This window comes from Narcine bancroftii, chromosome 12, assembly GCF_036971445.1.
Source record: "Narcine bancroftii isolate sNarBan1 chromosome 12, sNarBan1.hap1, whole genome shotgun sequence".
NCBI lineage: Eukaryota > Metazoa > Chordata > Chondrichthyes > Torpediniformes > Narcinidae > Narcine > Narcine bancroftii.
In genome coordinates, this window is record NC_091480.1 from 17,196,017 (window position 1) to 17,213,502 (window position 17,486).

Sequence of the window (17,486 nt, forward strand, 5' to 3'; positions counted from 1 at the left end):
TCAAAAATAAGTAGTTTCTTGCATCAAATGAAGATATATTTTACAATTCCATGACAGAAAAAAATCATTTGTGATTTTTTACTGCTCTCTGAATTAAAAAAAAATGTTCCTATCATTACACTTTTGATAAAATATACCAGCAGGCTGCAGAATATAACCAATAATGCCTTGAATGAAGTTTGGCTATTGCTTGTTATCTAAGGGGCTTTTCCATGATAGAAGTGCTTAATAATTGCTTCTTTAAAAAAAATAATGATTTTTAACATTCGTGTTGTGAGCAAGCTGGAAATTGCACTACGGTGAAATTAAAAATATTTTGACTGAAAGCATTTGATGTCAATGTCAGACCCTCTTAGAATAGTTCGTTGTATGAATGGAGGACAAAAGTTTTGCTCCATGAATATGGTCAAAGCTTAAACTCTCTGCTCTGTACAGATCAAAAAAAGAATTGTGCACTCTTTGAAATAATTGCTTTGAACATACGTAATAATGACACCAGTTTCCTAATGTTATGAGGAAACATCGGGCTGCATATTAAAAGAGGCTGGGAAGTCTTGATTTTTTTTCCAGGTGCATTTATCATTGATTGAAGTTAATTAACTGATTGGCTTGGCTACGAGTAGAGTTGGTGGACACCAGAGCTGGCTGCAGAATCAATTGTATCTAACTGTGAGGAGAGAATATGATGCATGGACTCTGGTGGAGTCCAGAAGTTTTAAGACTTAAGGAGTCTGGAGAAATTCTTTTGCTCCCTATGAAAACGTAAAATATTCCCCAGCCCATTTGCTGGGCCTCTCTCCGAAGCATGGTTCATATCCTGGAATATTTGACATCCTTGTTTGGGCCTATGAACAAAATCCCATCTCAGATCCATCATGGACTCTATTGAAAAATGGATCCCTCTATATCTACAAGAAGTAAAGCACGAAAGTCTGCAGGCGTCGTGATTGAAGTTTTACACAATGCTGGAGAAACTCAGCAGGTCAGACAGTGGACTTTATATAGCAAAGATAAAGGTGCAGAACCAACATTTCAGGCTTGAGCCTTTCTTTCATTAAGTATGTTCAAAATGTAGGCAACCTCGGCCACCATAAATATTCCATCTGGGCACTTACCAACCGGATGGCATTAACATTGACTTCTCTGATGTATGCTAGCCCACTCCCTGTTCTTCCTCTCCTCCTTATCCCTCTGTCTTCTTTCCTCCAGTTTTCCATCCCCTTCCCTTTCCCCTGTTTGCTGGTGTGCCCTCCCTCCCCTATCCACCTACTGCCTCCTGCCTGTGGGACTGTGATCCTCCTACCCCCACCATTTTGTTCGAGCACCTGCCTCCATTTTTCTCATACCTTGATCAAGGGCACAAGCCCAAAACATTGGTTTTGCATCTTTATATTTGCTATATAAAGTACAATTTTTGACCTTCTGAATTTCTCCAGCCTTGTGTTTTTACTTCTTTTCATTGTCCATCTACAAGTTCCCATCAGTGGCTCAAAATAGCACTTCAAGACCTATAAGAAAAAAAATGAAATTTCATATGGCGCAACTGTGGTCACATATTAACAAACTCCAGCCTACTATCCATCAGATAGGATAGTTAAAATTGGGCATTCTATTAAGAACAGCTCCCGTTTCTATTACCAAACCAAAACCACCACGACTAGAGAGAAAAATAAGAACAGTTAGTTGTTTTAATATTGGGAACCCTCTTGTTTAACAATTATCATTAAGGTAAACCACTGTTAAATGCTATTATTTGGCTGCTGGTGGCTGGAAACGCCTCCCAAGACCGATCCTTATAGCCCTTTACATGCTCCCTATTCCACTCTGCCTTGATCAGTCAATGAGGTTGATGGTTGTTCCAGTCTATGGTTAATAAAAGCCCATCAATTTCACACCTTCAATCTTTTGTGATTATTGACGGTGTGTCAATCATATAGATACATTTTCAGAAAAAGATGGCAGCATTGTCTCTGAATAAATTTGTGCTGAAAGACATTTCAAAAGAGTGATATGATCCATTGTCATTTGTTACTGTAGATTTTAAAAAAAATATGTTTATGGAGCTAATCCCTACTTATAAGGAATCTGATACATTGATGATAAACATTTAATCTTTTGTGTAGTTTAAATGTGATGTGTGTTTTTGAGAAAAATAAATGATTGCAAGAGAAAGTGAGGTATAGTTCATTGCCCATTCAAAAATCTGATGGCCGAAGGGAATAAGCCGGTCCCGCTGGGTGTCATCTTCAGGCTCTTGTACCTCCTTCCTGATGGTAGCAGTGTGAAGAGGGCATGGCCTGGGTGGTGAGGGTCCTTGAGGATAAAGGTTATTTTCTTAAGAAACCATGATGGGGATGACCTAAAGTTGAACCCCACCTTTCATGCCATTGGCTTCTGAGCTATGAAGGATGAAAATAAATGATATTTTTCACATTTATGTTGGCCTATCCCTGGCAATGAATTTGTCGCTGCTTGAACTTAGATGATGGTCTGTAAGTGAAGAAAATCAGTCACATTGTCTTGCCTTTTTCGGCCAATGATGTCAGTATAAAATTCATTGCTTGTGCCCTGTTTGATGTCTAGCACCTCGTTGATATGTCAGTCCCTTGATGTGCACAGGATAAAGACCAGTTAAGCTCAATTAAGTTGTCTTTCAGCCAATTTATAAGCCTTTTGAATAATTCATAGTTGCTGCATCGTGACTGGATAAAGTAGATCTTGTTAAATTAGTGAAAATGCCACATAATGGGCGAGGATGATTTAAAACAAAATTTTCATGAATGACACATCAATGGTTTAGAAGGTTTAACAAGAGTTTATTTTGTTTTTTAATGAAAAATGAATGTTTTACAAAGCAAATTAGGGATTTTTAATTTTGGAATAAATAGGGCTACAATATTGGAGACCGGGGGCAAGTTTATGATATTTGTGGAATGTATTTAAATACATTGATGGTCTTTTAACTTTCTTAATACACTCTAATTTATAATGTTTGTTTTCCAGGCTGTTATGCATTATAGCCAGTATCCTCCCATCATGCAAGGCAAATCATGGCCTTTGGCAATCCCTTTCAAAGAGCAGCGCTACCATAGAAGCCCAAGTGAATCAATTGGTAATAACTACACACCGACTGCAAGTAACCTGAAGATAAAGGACTTGAAGTCACGCCGTACTCAAAAGATTGTCCCAGTAATGCCATCCTGCACACTGAAATATTACTCTCGTATCTTTTCCTTCAAGCTTCTAAGAAATAATATAAATTGCTAAGATATGTTTTCTTTATCCAAATGCAGGGAAGCCAACTATTTGTTAAAACACCAACGTTCAGGAGGAACTCAGCTGGTTTATTCAGCACCTAGAATCATTTTGACAAAAATATATCGCTGACGTTTTGGGCCTGAGCCCTTCTTCAAGGAAAAGATCAAAAAAGGCACAAGCAGGATATATCAGAAAGTCTCAGAATTCGGGGGGGGGGGGGGGAATTTTAACAACATCTGGTTGGAGGGTGCCCAGTTGGAAGATGAGGTGTTGTTTCTCCAATTTACAGGTGGATTCAGACTGGCAGTGCATGAGACAGACCATGGATAGACATGTCGGCAAGAGAGTGGGATGGAGAATTTAAATGGGTGGCCACTGGGAGACCCATGTTATTGCGGCAGATAGAGCAGAGGTACTCAACAAAATGATCTCCCAGTCTGCCTCTAGCCTCTCCGATGCAGAGGAGACCACAGCAGGAGAACTGGATGCAGTAGATTCACAAGTGAAATGTTGCTTCACTTGGAAGGACTGTTTGAGGCCCTGAATGGTGCTGAGGGAGGAGGTGTGGGTGCAAGTGGAGCATCTCGAGGTCACAGGGATATGTCCCAAGTGGACATTTGGTGGGGAGGGAGGAATGGACAAGGGAGTCATGGAGAGCGTGGTCCCTGCAGAAGGCGGAGAGGGGAGTATGTGTCTTGTGGTGGGATCACATAGTAAGTCGTGGAAATGGCAGAGGTGGATGTGTTGGATGCGGTGGCTGGTGGAGTGATAGATGAGGACGAGGAATCCTGTTCTTGTTGTATGTGGGGGTGGAGGGGGCTAGGCAGTTGTGTGGGTAAAGAGGAATGTGGGTGAGCGCCGAGTTGAGTTATGTTTTTTGAAGAAGGAGGACATTTCTGTTGATCTGGCACGGACGTCCTTATGCTAGGTACATATGTGACGGAATTGAGAGAATGGAATGGAATCCTTACAGGGGACAGGGTGGGAAGAGGTGTAGATGAGGTAGCTGCGGGAGTTGAACCTAGATGCTGAATAAACCAGCTGAGTTCCTCCAGCATTTTGGTGTTTTTACTGCAATCACAGTGTCTGCAGCCATGTTTCTCTCAGCAATTCGTCAAGTTGCGGCCGAGTCATGTAAAAGAACAGAAACCCTTTACTGTGGTGAAATGAAGAATGTTTATATCCTATATTGTAATTACTGTAATGGTGCTTGATGATGGGAAAATGTCTTTAATAATTCTTTCCTAAGGCATATTATATTAAGGATTAATATATGGAGCCTTTTTTTTTAGACATACAGCACGGTAACAGGCCCATGAGCCCATGCCATCCAATTAATTACACCCAGTTAACCAACAACACTTGGTACATTTTTGAACAGAGAGAGGAAACTGGAGCACCTGGAGGAAACTCACACAGACACGGGGAGAAGACAAAACACCTTACAGACAGCGCCGGATTCGAACCCCAGTCGCTGTTGCTGTTACAGCAGTCACCATGCTAACTATGCCACCCTCTAAGCTAGTCTTGCATAATGTAACACAGTGGCAGAAACCATCAAGCAATTTTTTTATGCGGAGAGCTGTTTTGTAATAGAAAGATATCAATTTCTGGTTTTGTGTTCCGCTTCATTTTGGAACTGCACTCACTACAATTTACGCAGAATGTAAAGTTTGTCAAGGTGCTTACAAAAGAATCAAAAACGATTTAATGACATCTTATTAAATTGATGGCAAAACTTGAAATGAATCACATATAGTTAGTAAGCCATTAGGTAAAAATTCTGGATATTTTTGCAACACAACTGATAGTTTAAGTACACAAGAGAAAATGCCACATATCCTAAGAAGGACTTGGAATCTTGTAATTGAGTAATTTGTGTACTGTGAAGCCACAGGTGTCCAAAAAAAAGAAGAATTCATTTATTCAATTGCTTGCTGGATATGAAGAAGGAAATACCAGGTTAGATAGTGTAAGGTAAAAACATCATGAGATGGGACCGGAGAAGGAGTCACCCAGTACTAAGGAGTAACAGAATGCAGATGTGACCTTGTACGCTCAAGATAAGTGTGGCACTAACAAGAATGATGTGCAGCAGACTAACAGAGAAGGATAGCAACAGTTTATTCATTGGACAATGTCATGGTATGATCATTTACTAAGTACGTATCCTGAGGTATAAAAAAAAACACCACTTGCTGATAACAGCAGAATGCGCCTTCTCCAACTAACACTGTTAGTTGCAAGTGTTACAATCCGGCAATAAAGAACAAAGAACCTTGATTTCGACTCAGTCTGGTGTTTGACTCACTCATTCATGAACAAAGCAGACCTAACAATAGCAAGAACCTGAGAAATTCTCCAGATAACAGCATCTGCAGTCTCTTTTGGCTTCAGTGTACTGTAAAGCACCACTTGCACTCTCACTTGGCTTCTTAGTACTGTTCTCTGAATATCATTCCCTTGCACCCTCTTCCCAGCTTCCCTTTTCACTTTGAATGCATTGTCAACCTGCTGAATCAACTGTACTTCCCTTTATAATGCATGAATTCCTGAAATGGCAGGTGTCCTTCAGGATATTTGTTACAGGAAGAATGTTTCCCAAATATTCCTTTAGGAACTGGATCTTGCAACTTGTATGGAATTTTCCTAACAGCTAATGCCATCTTGCCAGTGGAATAAGACAGTTGGATGCGACTTTAGTGTCAATGTAAATCTGAAAAAGTGAAAGGAAATAATGGTTGTAAACAAAGAAATAAGGGGATGAGATTTTTCTCTGGTATTTTGAATTGGTTGCTATGGTGTACAAATCAATGGCAACTCTTTATTTGTGAAACAGAGTTGGCAGAGATACATTAGACTATTGGGAAAGAAAATTCCAAGCAAAAATTATTTTAAGAAGTCAAAACTTTATTGTTTTATATGGGTTACAAGCAATTATTTCTAAAGTACAATTTTAATGTAAAAAAAAAAATCAACCTTAACTCATTTGTTCAGCTGCCAAAGCATCTCCACCTGCTTTAAAGAGACGCAAACATTCAGACAGCAGGAAGTCTATCAGCAATGGGTAATTTGGACTTTTTTTCCCCCTTCCTTGTTATAATCCTTCAAATGTCATTAACCTGCTCTGGTTGTTATTAGAGAAATACAAATTATTTATTTGATCATAGCTGAAAAGTGAAATTAAGAGATGGTGAGTATAAAGTACTGCGATCCTGACACTGTAAGGTGTTGTCCTTTGTTAGAGTCTGCTGTGCAGAACAGCAAACTTGCAGTTTCATTGAATTTACTCTGTAATTGGTTAAGAGCCAGTACATTTCTGTTGCATTCAGGAATTAAAGAGGCCATAGAAGAACTGAATTTAATCTTGATGAGCATATATTGATTCTTAAAAACTTTAAAATTACCTTGTTGAGTACTAGAGAAAAAATCCTAAAGAGTTTTTCTTGTAGTATTCAACTTGACTGTTGTTAAAACAACAGAGTTAAAATTAGACAGAAGGCAATGAGATTTTCAGTGAAAGCATTTGATGAGGTTGGTTCAAATTTACTTTTATGCATTCTAAATTCCAAATCTAAAATAATGAAAAGCATATGTGTTACACAAGTAAGATCCTGCAACTTGAATGTTAGTGATCTCATTCTTTAAAATCTAAATTAAAAATAAATAAATCATAACCAAAATACACAGTTAACCATCATTCTGTTCCATATTTAAGGGAAACTTTGAATATAATAATTACTACAGATGCTGGAAATTGAAATAAAGATAGAAAGTTGGGCAGACAACACCTGTGGAAAGAGATAAATGATTTTCAAAAGAACTGAAATATTAAAAGGAAGTAATTTTCATAATGAGTGGTAAGGGCAGAAAAAACAAAAGATCTATGTTAGTCTAGATCTTGGGAAAGAATATACAACGTGTGAAAGAGAGTGGTAAGTCTGGTGAATAAAAGATGTATCTGTGAAGCGTCTGAATTGAAGTGGTAAATAGAATTTGAAACACCAGAGAAGGGGAATTAAGAAAAAGTGAATGTTGAAAATATGAAATTGTTGAATTCAACGTTGAGTCTAAAATGTGCTGGTCTTGTTGCCTGACGAGGTTCTATTTCTGAAGCTTGTGCAGTACTTGGTCTTTGATTTCCCACATTATTTTAACAATGAGGTGAGAGTGCTAGAATGCAAGATAGAGAGAGAGATAAGTAGCAGACTGGGGTTCCCTTGCAGACTAAACAGGTACCTGATTATTTTAATGTGTTGATTTCCCCAGTGACAATGAGAACACTTCTTTGTCACGTAATATTATAGTCGTGTATTTCACAACGAGGTGGAGCTGACTGACACTGCCTTCGTATGGACACTGCTGATTGAAACAGCTTAGCAATTAGTCAAATTGTTTCTAAAAATGTTAAAAAATTATATTTGTAGTCTTCTCAGTAACTCTATAAGACAAACTACAAGATTGATGTATATGTTCATCATCAAGAATACTCAAGTAAGACCGTGGTTTGTAGATACTGCACTTAGTTGCCAGTTTACACTCTGTTTATTTTAAATAAAATCTTTCTTGTATGTTCTTTTTGAAGGATATCCTTTATATTGGGACTCTAAGCCACAATTTTCCAACGAACACAAAACTTGACATGCTAAAAGCAGGATGGAATGGGCAGACACATGGAAAATGAAATTTAATGCAGGGAAAGATTAAGGGATGCAATTTGTTGAATGAACGAGGAAATATAGAATATTGTTATAAAAGTTCAAAGGGCCATGGGGATATGGGTACACAAATCTTGAAAGTGCAGGGCAGATTGATGAAACTTTCAAAAAAGCATATAGAACTAGAGACTTTCTTAATGCAGATTATAAACAGAAGGAAATCACGATTTTAGAAAACACCGGTTCAGCATTAGTTGCAGTATTTTGATTAATTTTGGGAAGAATGAGAGGATATTACGGTGGGACCAGAAAATATTTATGTGAATTGTTTCTGGGATAAGGAGTTAGCAAGGATAGTTCAGAGAAACGGAGACTTCTATTTAGGAAGAGAGTATTTTTTAACTTGCTTTTTTTTTTCATAGTGGATTCATATCATATATTTATAATTATTTATTGGATTTAAGATCAGCCTTGGTGGCTTGGATTAAGAATGATTAGGAATGAGATTTGAACATAACCTTTTCAGATGAAGATTGGTAATCCACTCTCAGCTTGATTAATGATTCTTCATTTTGTGCAAGATGTTTCTTATTATAATTTAAGGTGGTACATAGAACTCATTTGTCCAAACTTAAATTATCTCGTTTCTATGCAGATATTGAACCATTGTGTGAGAAATGTAAAATTTTTGAAACTTCACTGAGCCTTGTGTTTTGGGAGTGCCCAAATTTAGAAAGATTTTGGAAAGACATTTTCCAAACTTTATCAACGATTTTTAAGATTAATGTCGAACCTTGTCCATTAATTGCTTTGTTTGGTTTTTCCCATGAGCCGGATATACTTATGTTTGCAATTCAGGAAAAAGTTTTAGCCTTTACCACACTGATAGCCAAATGAGTAATTTTATTGAAATGGTAAGATGACTCTTCACCTATTCATACACAGTGTTTATATGATGTAATGTCCAATTTAAGCTTGGAGAAAATTTGATACAACATTAAAGATATGAGGTCCATTATCGTAATTGGAAGAATTAAGAATTTTGAATGTTCCGGAGAATCTCTGTCAGATGTCTGGAGGTCATCATCTGATTCACAATTTCCCTTTTTTTTTAAAACAAGGTAACCTTGATTAGAGGGAGGGGGTAGATTAGATTTAGTTTTTAGGGTTTTTAAAATTTTTTATTAATTTTTATTTGGTTGAACTTGGCAAACATGGTTATGATATATTAATTCAATTTCTTGTTATGTGGATCAAGGAACTGTCAAAGTAGTTTTATGTATATGAGATGACTCGTTATGTGTTTTCCTCATAATTTTGTATGCGTTTATATGTTAAACTCAATAAAAATATATAAAAATTAAAAAGAACTGAGGGGAGATTTGATTCTAATACTATAATTAAACATAAATTAATATATCGTGTTTCTGGATTGAGTAGAAAATTGGAGTCCATTCACTTTGGAGAGGTGGGCGAAGTGCTGGATGTCACAGGTATAAAATAACAGGAAAGAGAATGAAGAGTAAAACTTTTTTTTAATGAATGTGCGATTGGAATCTGAAAAGCACTACATATATTTGTGGAGGCATGTTCTATTATGGCATTAAAAAGAGAATTAGATTGGATTGGAAAAAAACCGCAAGACCATGTAGAAAGGACTGGAGTATGGAATTCGCTCTGCTTCTATGGAACTAGGTCATTTTATTAGAGAGCTGCTGTGGACATGAAGGGCTGAATTGTTTCCTGTACTGCATCCATTCTGTGATTCTATGCGACAGAATTATAAAATTGTGATTTATTTTAGAGATTCGATGAATCAGCCTGGACACCGTGATTATGAACCTTCAACACGACATGAATTTCCTGGAAGTCGACCCATGACCCCAGTGGAGCAAATCAATTTAATTCTTGAAGAACAGGGAGAGATTGCTAAGCAAGAAGGAGAGCCTACAAATAGAGATTATGAGGTTTTCCTTTATTACTTTATAAAGAAGATTTATTTCTTAGTGTGCTTGTAATGGAGCAAAATCTTTGCTATTAAATTATTTTGAAAATTTGAACTGGGATCGTTACAAGAAGCAGGATGAAATGAGTTGCAGTTAAGGGAGCTGTGGTAGAGCGAAAGCCTTTGTTGGTCATTAGTTGCCACCCATCCCTGTAATGGATTTAGAAAAGGAAAGTAAGGGTGTGATAGTACAGACCTATCACCAATGTATTTAGTTACAGTATCTAGAGTATGTAATGACTGTGCTTACAGCGATTGGCTGAGAGCTTAGCCACACCAACTGTCTGGGCCTTAAAGGGTTGTGTCTCTAACCAGGTCAGATCATTCCGGACTGGTCGGCCACCTGTGAAGAGCTCCTGTCTTTTGCTAATCAAAGCCTTGGTTTGGATCAACAAGTTTTTGGTTCTTTCGACGAGCTCTACAAAGGGGCAGTGAAAATTGACAGCAAAAGTAAAAACATAATTGAAACCTTCATAAATGCAGTAAATGGCATCAATGCAATTATCTATCTACTGGAAAAGAATTGAGGGAGGGAACGCAAGTTGAAATAAGGACTGCTCCTGTATCTAATGAAGTGAGAGGCATAACTTCAGCTCATCAAATTTCCCATCACCATAGTGAATTGAGATAAAGTAGATGTTCAATGTAAGAATAAATTCAACTGAGTGAATGATGATGGAGGAGGACAGATTGAAGGGTCCTCGTTTCTTCCTGATGTGCGGTGGACATGTAAAAGGATTGGAAACCCACTGAAAAAAAATAAGCACAGATTTCCCCTCATTAACCTTGAACTACAATCGAGTATTTTGATGCTGATGTTATGAAGCTTGCTGAGCAGTGAATTGCTTTCAAGATTTTTAGCAGACATCAAATCAGGATTGAGTTTTGAATAACCTGAACTATTTTACTGAGAATTAAATTAGATGTAAAGAAAAAAGTGAAATATTATAATTTAAAAAAAAATGTTAATACACTGGGAATTAAAAAAATGATTGTCCTGAAGAAATAGATTTGTAAAGTAAGTTTTTCAAGGCCATTTGTTCAGTTGCAATAACGGTTAGTGGGCCATAAATCTGTTTTCCTCAACATTTAGGTTTTCAATGGATGAATAATATGCACTAAGTCAGTTCTTGGTTGATATCCATGTTAAGTATTTAAATGCTGTCATCGCAGTATGTGGACCAACATGATATCACTGACAGCAAGTTCTGGATTTCTCCATTTTGTTGTGAACATGTGGAGGCCTGAAGTTCTCTATCTTGGACTATTGCATGTAAATGTTAGCAAGTTTGGCAAAGTTGCTGCAAAATCAAACTAATAAAAGTAAAGAAGGTCCGTTTTCAATTTTAATGGAATAAAAAGTAAAATCTTTATCAAAAAGACAAATTGTATTGCAACCTAATAACCAGGAAATAAAACTAAAATGGCTTGATGCAAATGTAGGCAATACTCTTAATCAGTTTCTCCTATATTTTCGTAGCGGTATCTTCACTACATTGATCATGGCATCCAGCCTCATATGATTGAACCACAAAAGCCTGAACAGGTAAATCGAATAAAACAACTTTTGCCAAGGGAGCTCAGAAATGTTCCTGATTTGCAGGAACTGCAGATGGAATTGCTTGAAGAAATTCGCAATGATTATGACAGCAGTCTTCGGAGAGCCATTGGTAAGACAAAAGTCTTGACTGAAGTTGTGTTTATTGTCACGTTCAGGAATTGACATATTTTTGTATTGCTTTCCCTAATGAATTCACATCACTGGCTATGAAATTTAATGTGGGGGGAAGAGCATAGCATTTGTGAGGTTGGAGACATGAAGGGCAAGGTGATCTTGGTGGCCAGCCTGACAGAAGAGAAGGGTCACAAGATTCCACAAGATCACAGTCTAGACTCCCCAGCAGCTACCAGAGGCAAGGGAAAGTATGTAATAGCCCAAGGAAAAGAATCAATGGCTGTGTTTAGGAAATGGGTGGGAAACCATGTAAAAGACCTTGAGAAACATTTCTGATTTTCTTGGCTCACAAAAAATATTATTTTCAAGTTTTGCATATCTTCAGTGCTGGAATCCAGATCTCATAGATTTTTGCTACCTGGGAAACATGTAACTCTGACTGATTTTTATTAGAGATATTCTATCTACTCATTGCAGAGCCTCTGATCAAATAGGAGACGTGACAGAAAAAGAAACTGAGATGCTAGAAGTTACAGACTCCTATATGTGTCTTGGCTTGTATTTAAAATTAACCTTTGTTTTTGATAAAGCAATGTAAGTTTTTGTTTTGGATTGGATGTCCATTGCAATGGTGCATAGTTTAGGAAACTGTAAAAACGAGAAACTCTAAATTTTTGCACAGGAAGTGATTGGGCTACCAGAAGTGGTGGCTATTGCAATACTTAAGAAAATTTGGACATATATATGGTTACGACAGGTTTAGAGGGATATGGCCCAAACGCAGGAAGTTGGGACGAGTGTTGGGTGGGGAATTTTGATCTGTGTCAGCAAGTTGAGCCGAAGGGCTTGTTTCCACACTGTTACTGTGGGATATATCATGGATGTAAACGAGAAGGAACTGGGCATTAGGTAAAAAGAGCGAGGTCAAGGTTAGAAGAAGTACTTTCTTCTGAGATGCTGCCTGAGTTGCTATGTAACCCCAGCAATTTATTTTTAATTTCAGATTTCCAGTAACTTCAGTTTTCACTGAAAATCACCTGGTTCTGACCATTTTACTTCTAGACATAAAATGCTAGTTGTTTCTCTTTCCACAGATGCTGCTTGACCTACTGGATATTCGCAGTATTTTCTTTTCCTTATTTTTGAATGAGACTTCTCTGTTCCTCTTTCTATATTAGGGGAATTTATTTTCTGGTGCCCATAACACTTTGACAGTACATAATTGTGGCTGGAAACAAATCTTAATTCAGTGTCACATCCTCTTTTTTTTCAGTTAACTACATCTTAAAGGATCCTTATGAAAGGATGCGTTTGTTTGTTTCTTCTGTGCCTCGACCTTTCCCTCGAAGAATAATTCGGGCACCAGTTCCATGGCACAGTTCTTACTCCAAAGCTAAGGCATGGAATGAATCTCATCTCTTCGTTGTCAGTCCAATTATGATTTTGCTGCAGGAGTTATGGTACACAAAGTAAGTCATTGACCTGGGCAGGAAAGCTGTTGCAATTAATGTCTATGGTCCCCACAAATTTTCACCCTCAACTTTGCAGTGCTCTTGCAATCTTGGGGAAGATGTGAGTGGTGGAAGTGGTTTCTTGCCTATTCTATTAATTGGATAATAAAGTTATGTCAAGTAGCCTTGTTAAATGCTACTTGGTTCTTCTGTGTAAAGCAGAAATGTTATATTTTAGCAATACTGTACATAAAAGAGTGGGTGCTGGGCATTTACAAATAATTATATCAGTGCAAGTAAAGCAAGAGTGTTTACCATTATATGATTTACTGTCTCGTCACCACCTTGAAGTTCAATGTGTTTTAAACAGTGGTTATGTATCTTTATCTTTGCTATATAAAGTTTGCTGTTAGATCTGCTGAGTTTCTACAGCATTGAGTTTTTATTCCAAATACACCCATTTGATTAGTTTTCCATCTATGGTCACTTCAAAGTTCCAAATTTGACATGTAGTGTTACTACATAATCTAAACCAAGTGCTATTATAGTCTTCCAATCTTTATTTCCTTGAGCATGGAATAAGGTAATGGAGACAGTTTGTTGCATTGCCAGAACGGCCTTTTGGGTACGATTTCCAGCTGATCTTAATACCTATTTCTCAGCTAATGTTTCCTTCTCAAGTGTATATTCAACTTCCTTATAAAGTTTCTTTTGATTCAGTTTCTTCCACTACCTTTTCAGGCAATATCCTAGATCAAAACAACTTGTTGAATTCAAGATCAATGATGTAGAAGTTAGCTTTTTTTTTCCCAATGAATTGAACATGTTATATAAAGTCAATGATGTGTAGTTAATTCAGAATGGAGTCTCATTTTAGAATTAGTTCAATATGCAGATGCAACTTTATTTTAGTATTTAGCCAACACAATATACATATTCCTACCTCTGTTTCCTCTTCACATCAACCTTTTCCCATCTTACCCCATTTCTAATGTCCATCTCCTTAAATCGATGTACTTATTGATCCTCCTGCCAATTAAAATAGATTGTTTCCATCTATTCATTCAAAATCTCTTGCAACTTTGAACATCTACTTTGCCCAAAGGAGTCAAATACTTGAGTCATAGTTTTTTCATGGGAATTTTTGAATAACTTTCATATTTGACAAGACACTGATGTCCTCCCTATAGTGTGGGATTGTGGGGAGAGTACAGAGTGTAATATCAGGCATAGTATAAAACAAGTCTTGCGCTTATTCCAGTTGGATTCCTAATGTGCATGATAGGATAAAATTTGCCCATTTTCAAGCTAATTTGTGAACTAGAAAGATCTAATATAGCTTTTCTTTGTATTAATAAGCTTCTTTTAATGTTCTTATCAATGTTTCCTACAACCTTCAAAGATGTTTGTGTGTAAGCAGCCAGGCCCCTCTGTTTCTGGACCACCTAGGAATTTAAATTCCTCTTCTTTAAGTTCCATTTTAAAATCTATTAGTTTGAGGCATAAGCATCTTCTTATGTGGATCAATACTTCTAACAACAAGCAAAAAAATAAAATGATGTCTCTTTAAATATGACTGGATCATAAAGGTGTGAGTTTGTAAAATTTAGGCAATACAAATAGATTTCAGACTTTGTTTGACAGTACAGGTGCACAATCCTTTATCCGGAACCTTTGGGGGACAGTGTATTCCGAATTTCGGATTTTTCAGGATTTTGGAAAGCCAGATTTGAGACCTCCTGATTTGTGCTGCCATATCCACCCCATCCCCCTTCCACTCGCGCTGCCGGTCTCGCCCGCCGACTCGCGCTGCCGGTCTCGCCCGCCCGACTCGCGCTGCCGGTCTCGCCCGCCCGACTCGCGCTGCCGGTCTCGCCCGCCCGACTCGCGCTGCTGGTCTCTCTCCCCACATGCCAGATTTTGGAGCTTTCCTGATCTTAGATGTCCGGATAAAGGATTGTGTACCTGTAGTTAAATTTAGCTTAAGTAGAGTTTAATAACCTTTGTTTATGCCATTTAATTTTCATCTTTCATCTGTGGTTGATAACTTCTAATTAGTCTAAACTATGTTGAGCTGAGGCACAATTTTAAAATTAGGATCTCTAAATTTTATTTCACAAAGTAAAATCAGTTTAAACAGCATAATAACAGTGTAGCAATATCCATGTTTACTCTTTACAAATCCTAGCACTGTGTTGATCCAAATGCACCTGGAGGTTTCCTGCTAAGAAACCTCTGAAGCCAAATTTATAATCTGCCGCAAGTGTTCATTAAGGTCCACATTTAATGTTGTGATCATATTGCAGCATCACCACAGCAATTGTAATTGATAGGCAGGAAATAAACACCCATTAAATAGTTTTAATGTTCTGACTGAGTATCAAACAGCAAGTAGGAGTTGGGTTCAAGCAGTCAGATTTTGTAACTAAACCCTCTGCTTCTTGTAGGTTTGACGATTTCCGGTTTGTTAAATTGAAGGAAATAAAGACTGAAGATCTTCCTCTGCTTCCTCAGGAGTTTGAAGATCTTGTCAAGAAGCACTGTGCAGAGGCTCATAATATTCTTAAAAGCATGTCAGTATACCATATTTTATGTGAGCAAAACATGTTGAAGCAAAATGATCAATAATATAATGCCAATCTTTTGCATCATTGATGATTTTTGTTTTAATTTCTTCCGGTGCAAAAGGAATGTAGTTAGGATTACCTTGAAACAATATAATGAACATGACAAGTACAACTTCCTTCCATTTTGTTTGCAAATTACCTATCTTTCAAAAGGAGCGTAACTTCAAGAACACCACCTTATCTTCTAACTAGACAGAATTCAGTCTTCTAGACTGGATAAACATTTCTGACCCCTGAAATTCATGGTAATACCAGACCATACTTCTTCTTCCATTTACAGATTAGTACTTTGGATCTGAAGCACTTTGGTAACTCCTTAATTTTTACTGAAATTGATTTGCAGTGAGACCAAGACTGTATAGAGTTTGTCAATCTTGCAACAGTGGTTTGTCACAACTTGGACTAGAAACAGAACAAAACCCTTATAATCATGAGACAGAAAACCTCATCATACAAAATATTCCTTTCTACTTAGGAGGTAACAATATGCAACTATTCAAGCTCCATCAGTGACACTGTAGAAAAAAAAAGTTCTTGATGGGTCCACTTCAGAGAACTTCAAAAATAGTGAAAATGAGTGGTTTTAAATATTTTTGTGGAACTGTGTGGAGACTAACCATTCCTTCTGCTTAACCCCATTCTCAACAAAATAATGATCACTTGGCTCATGTTGAAACTGAACTCCTGGTTCAGAATTTGGAAGTAATCCTCCAGTGTGAAGTGGTTAAGTTATTGGACTAGAAATCCAGAGGTCCAGAATAACAATCGAAATACTCAAGTTCAAGTCCTACAAAGGCAGCATGGTCCATAATGACAACAAAACTAAGAGTTTGTTGTAAAACCCCATCGGCTTCATTAAGTTTAATTTTTTTAACTTTTTAAATTTAATTTAATGTTTTAATTTAATTTTAAATTTTAATTTAATTCAGACACACAACACAGTAACCAGCTCTTGAGCCCATGACGTCCAAATACCCCAATCAGCCTACAATTTCTGTACGCTTTGAAGGGTGGGAGGAAACCAGAGCACCCAGAGAAAACTGTAACGGAGTATATCATATTATATTATGTATAGATATGTTTTTGGAAGAGATGGGTTGTGGGGGTTTTAGTGTAGGAAAGAAACACTTCACACATCAGATCTCAAACTAGCCTTTGTAAAGACAATGGAAACTGTTTTGCTGAAGGTTTTCACAGGATGTGAAGAAAGAAGAGACCATCTTGGGGAACTGATAAGATCTTTCAGGAATTGATTTTGGAGCCAGAAATCTGTTTGGTGGCAGTTTGCTGTTTTAAGAGAGGTTCTGGTTTTTACAGAGAGAGAAAAGAACATGTGATTTTTTTGGAGAGAGAGAGAGAGAGAGAGAGAGTTTTCTGCAGTGGCTTCTGGAGGCTGCAGCACCACAAGCTGGTAGCTTGTTTAATTTTGAAGATGGGTTATGAGTTCCGAGTTCAGCCTGTTGAAAACCCTTGTAGTCCATACAAGAAGAAATGGTTGGCTAGAGTGTTTCACTTGAAATAAGGGAAACTAAAGGAACTCTGTGGTGACCTGGAACAAGTGGTTATCATTTGGAAAACCCTGATAGGGCAAGCTTCTTTGGCAGGACACTGAAATACTGATGGAAGTAAATTGTTTGTGTCCAACGTATAGCAAATATCTCTCTGAAAACCGTCAAGAACTTTCCTGAGCAGTAACCATTTTACCGTTTCCACCAGAGCCTGGTGAAAATTCATAAATGTTAAATTCTGTGCACAGTATAAGAATTGCCTGATAGCGGTGAACTTGGAGGAGTGAGAAATGAGATTGGACTG

At 37.4% G+C, this 17,486-nt stretch overlaps 1 protein-coding gene across 4 annotated transcripts in view; it reads left to right on the forward strand.

Moving 5' to 3' along the window:
* dnah3 (dynein axonemal heavy chain 3) overlaps positions 1-17,486 on the forward strand; it is a 120,688-nt gene that overhangs the window by 7,166 nt on the left and 96,036 nt on the right. For 3 of the 4 annotated variants that reach the window (XM_069905509.1, XM_069905511.1, XM_069905510.1), the window contains 6 exons: positions 3,004-3,223; positions 6,256-6,325; positions 9,721-9,883; positions 11,402-11,591; positions 12,870-13,065; positions 15,495-15,620. In XM_069905509.1, coding sequence (XP_069761610.1) covers positions 3,004-3,223; positions 6,256-6,325; positions 9,721-9,883; positions 11,402-11,591; positions 12,870-13,065; positions 15,495-15,620 — 965 coding nt within the window. Of the gene's footprint in view, positions 1-3,003; positions 3,224-6,255; positions 6,326-9,720; positions 9,884-11,401; positions 11,592-12,436; positions 12,526-12,869; positions 13,066-15,494; positions 15,621-17,486 lie in introns of those variants that run through there. The other variant, XM_069905512.1, reaches the window with a different exon arrangement.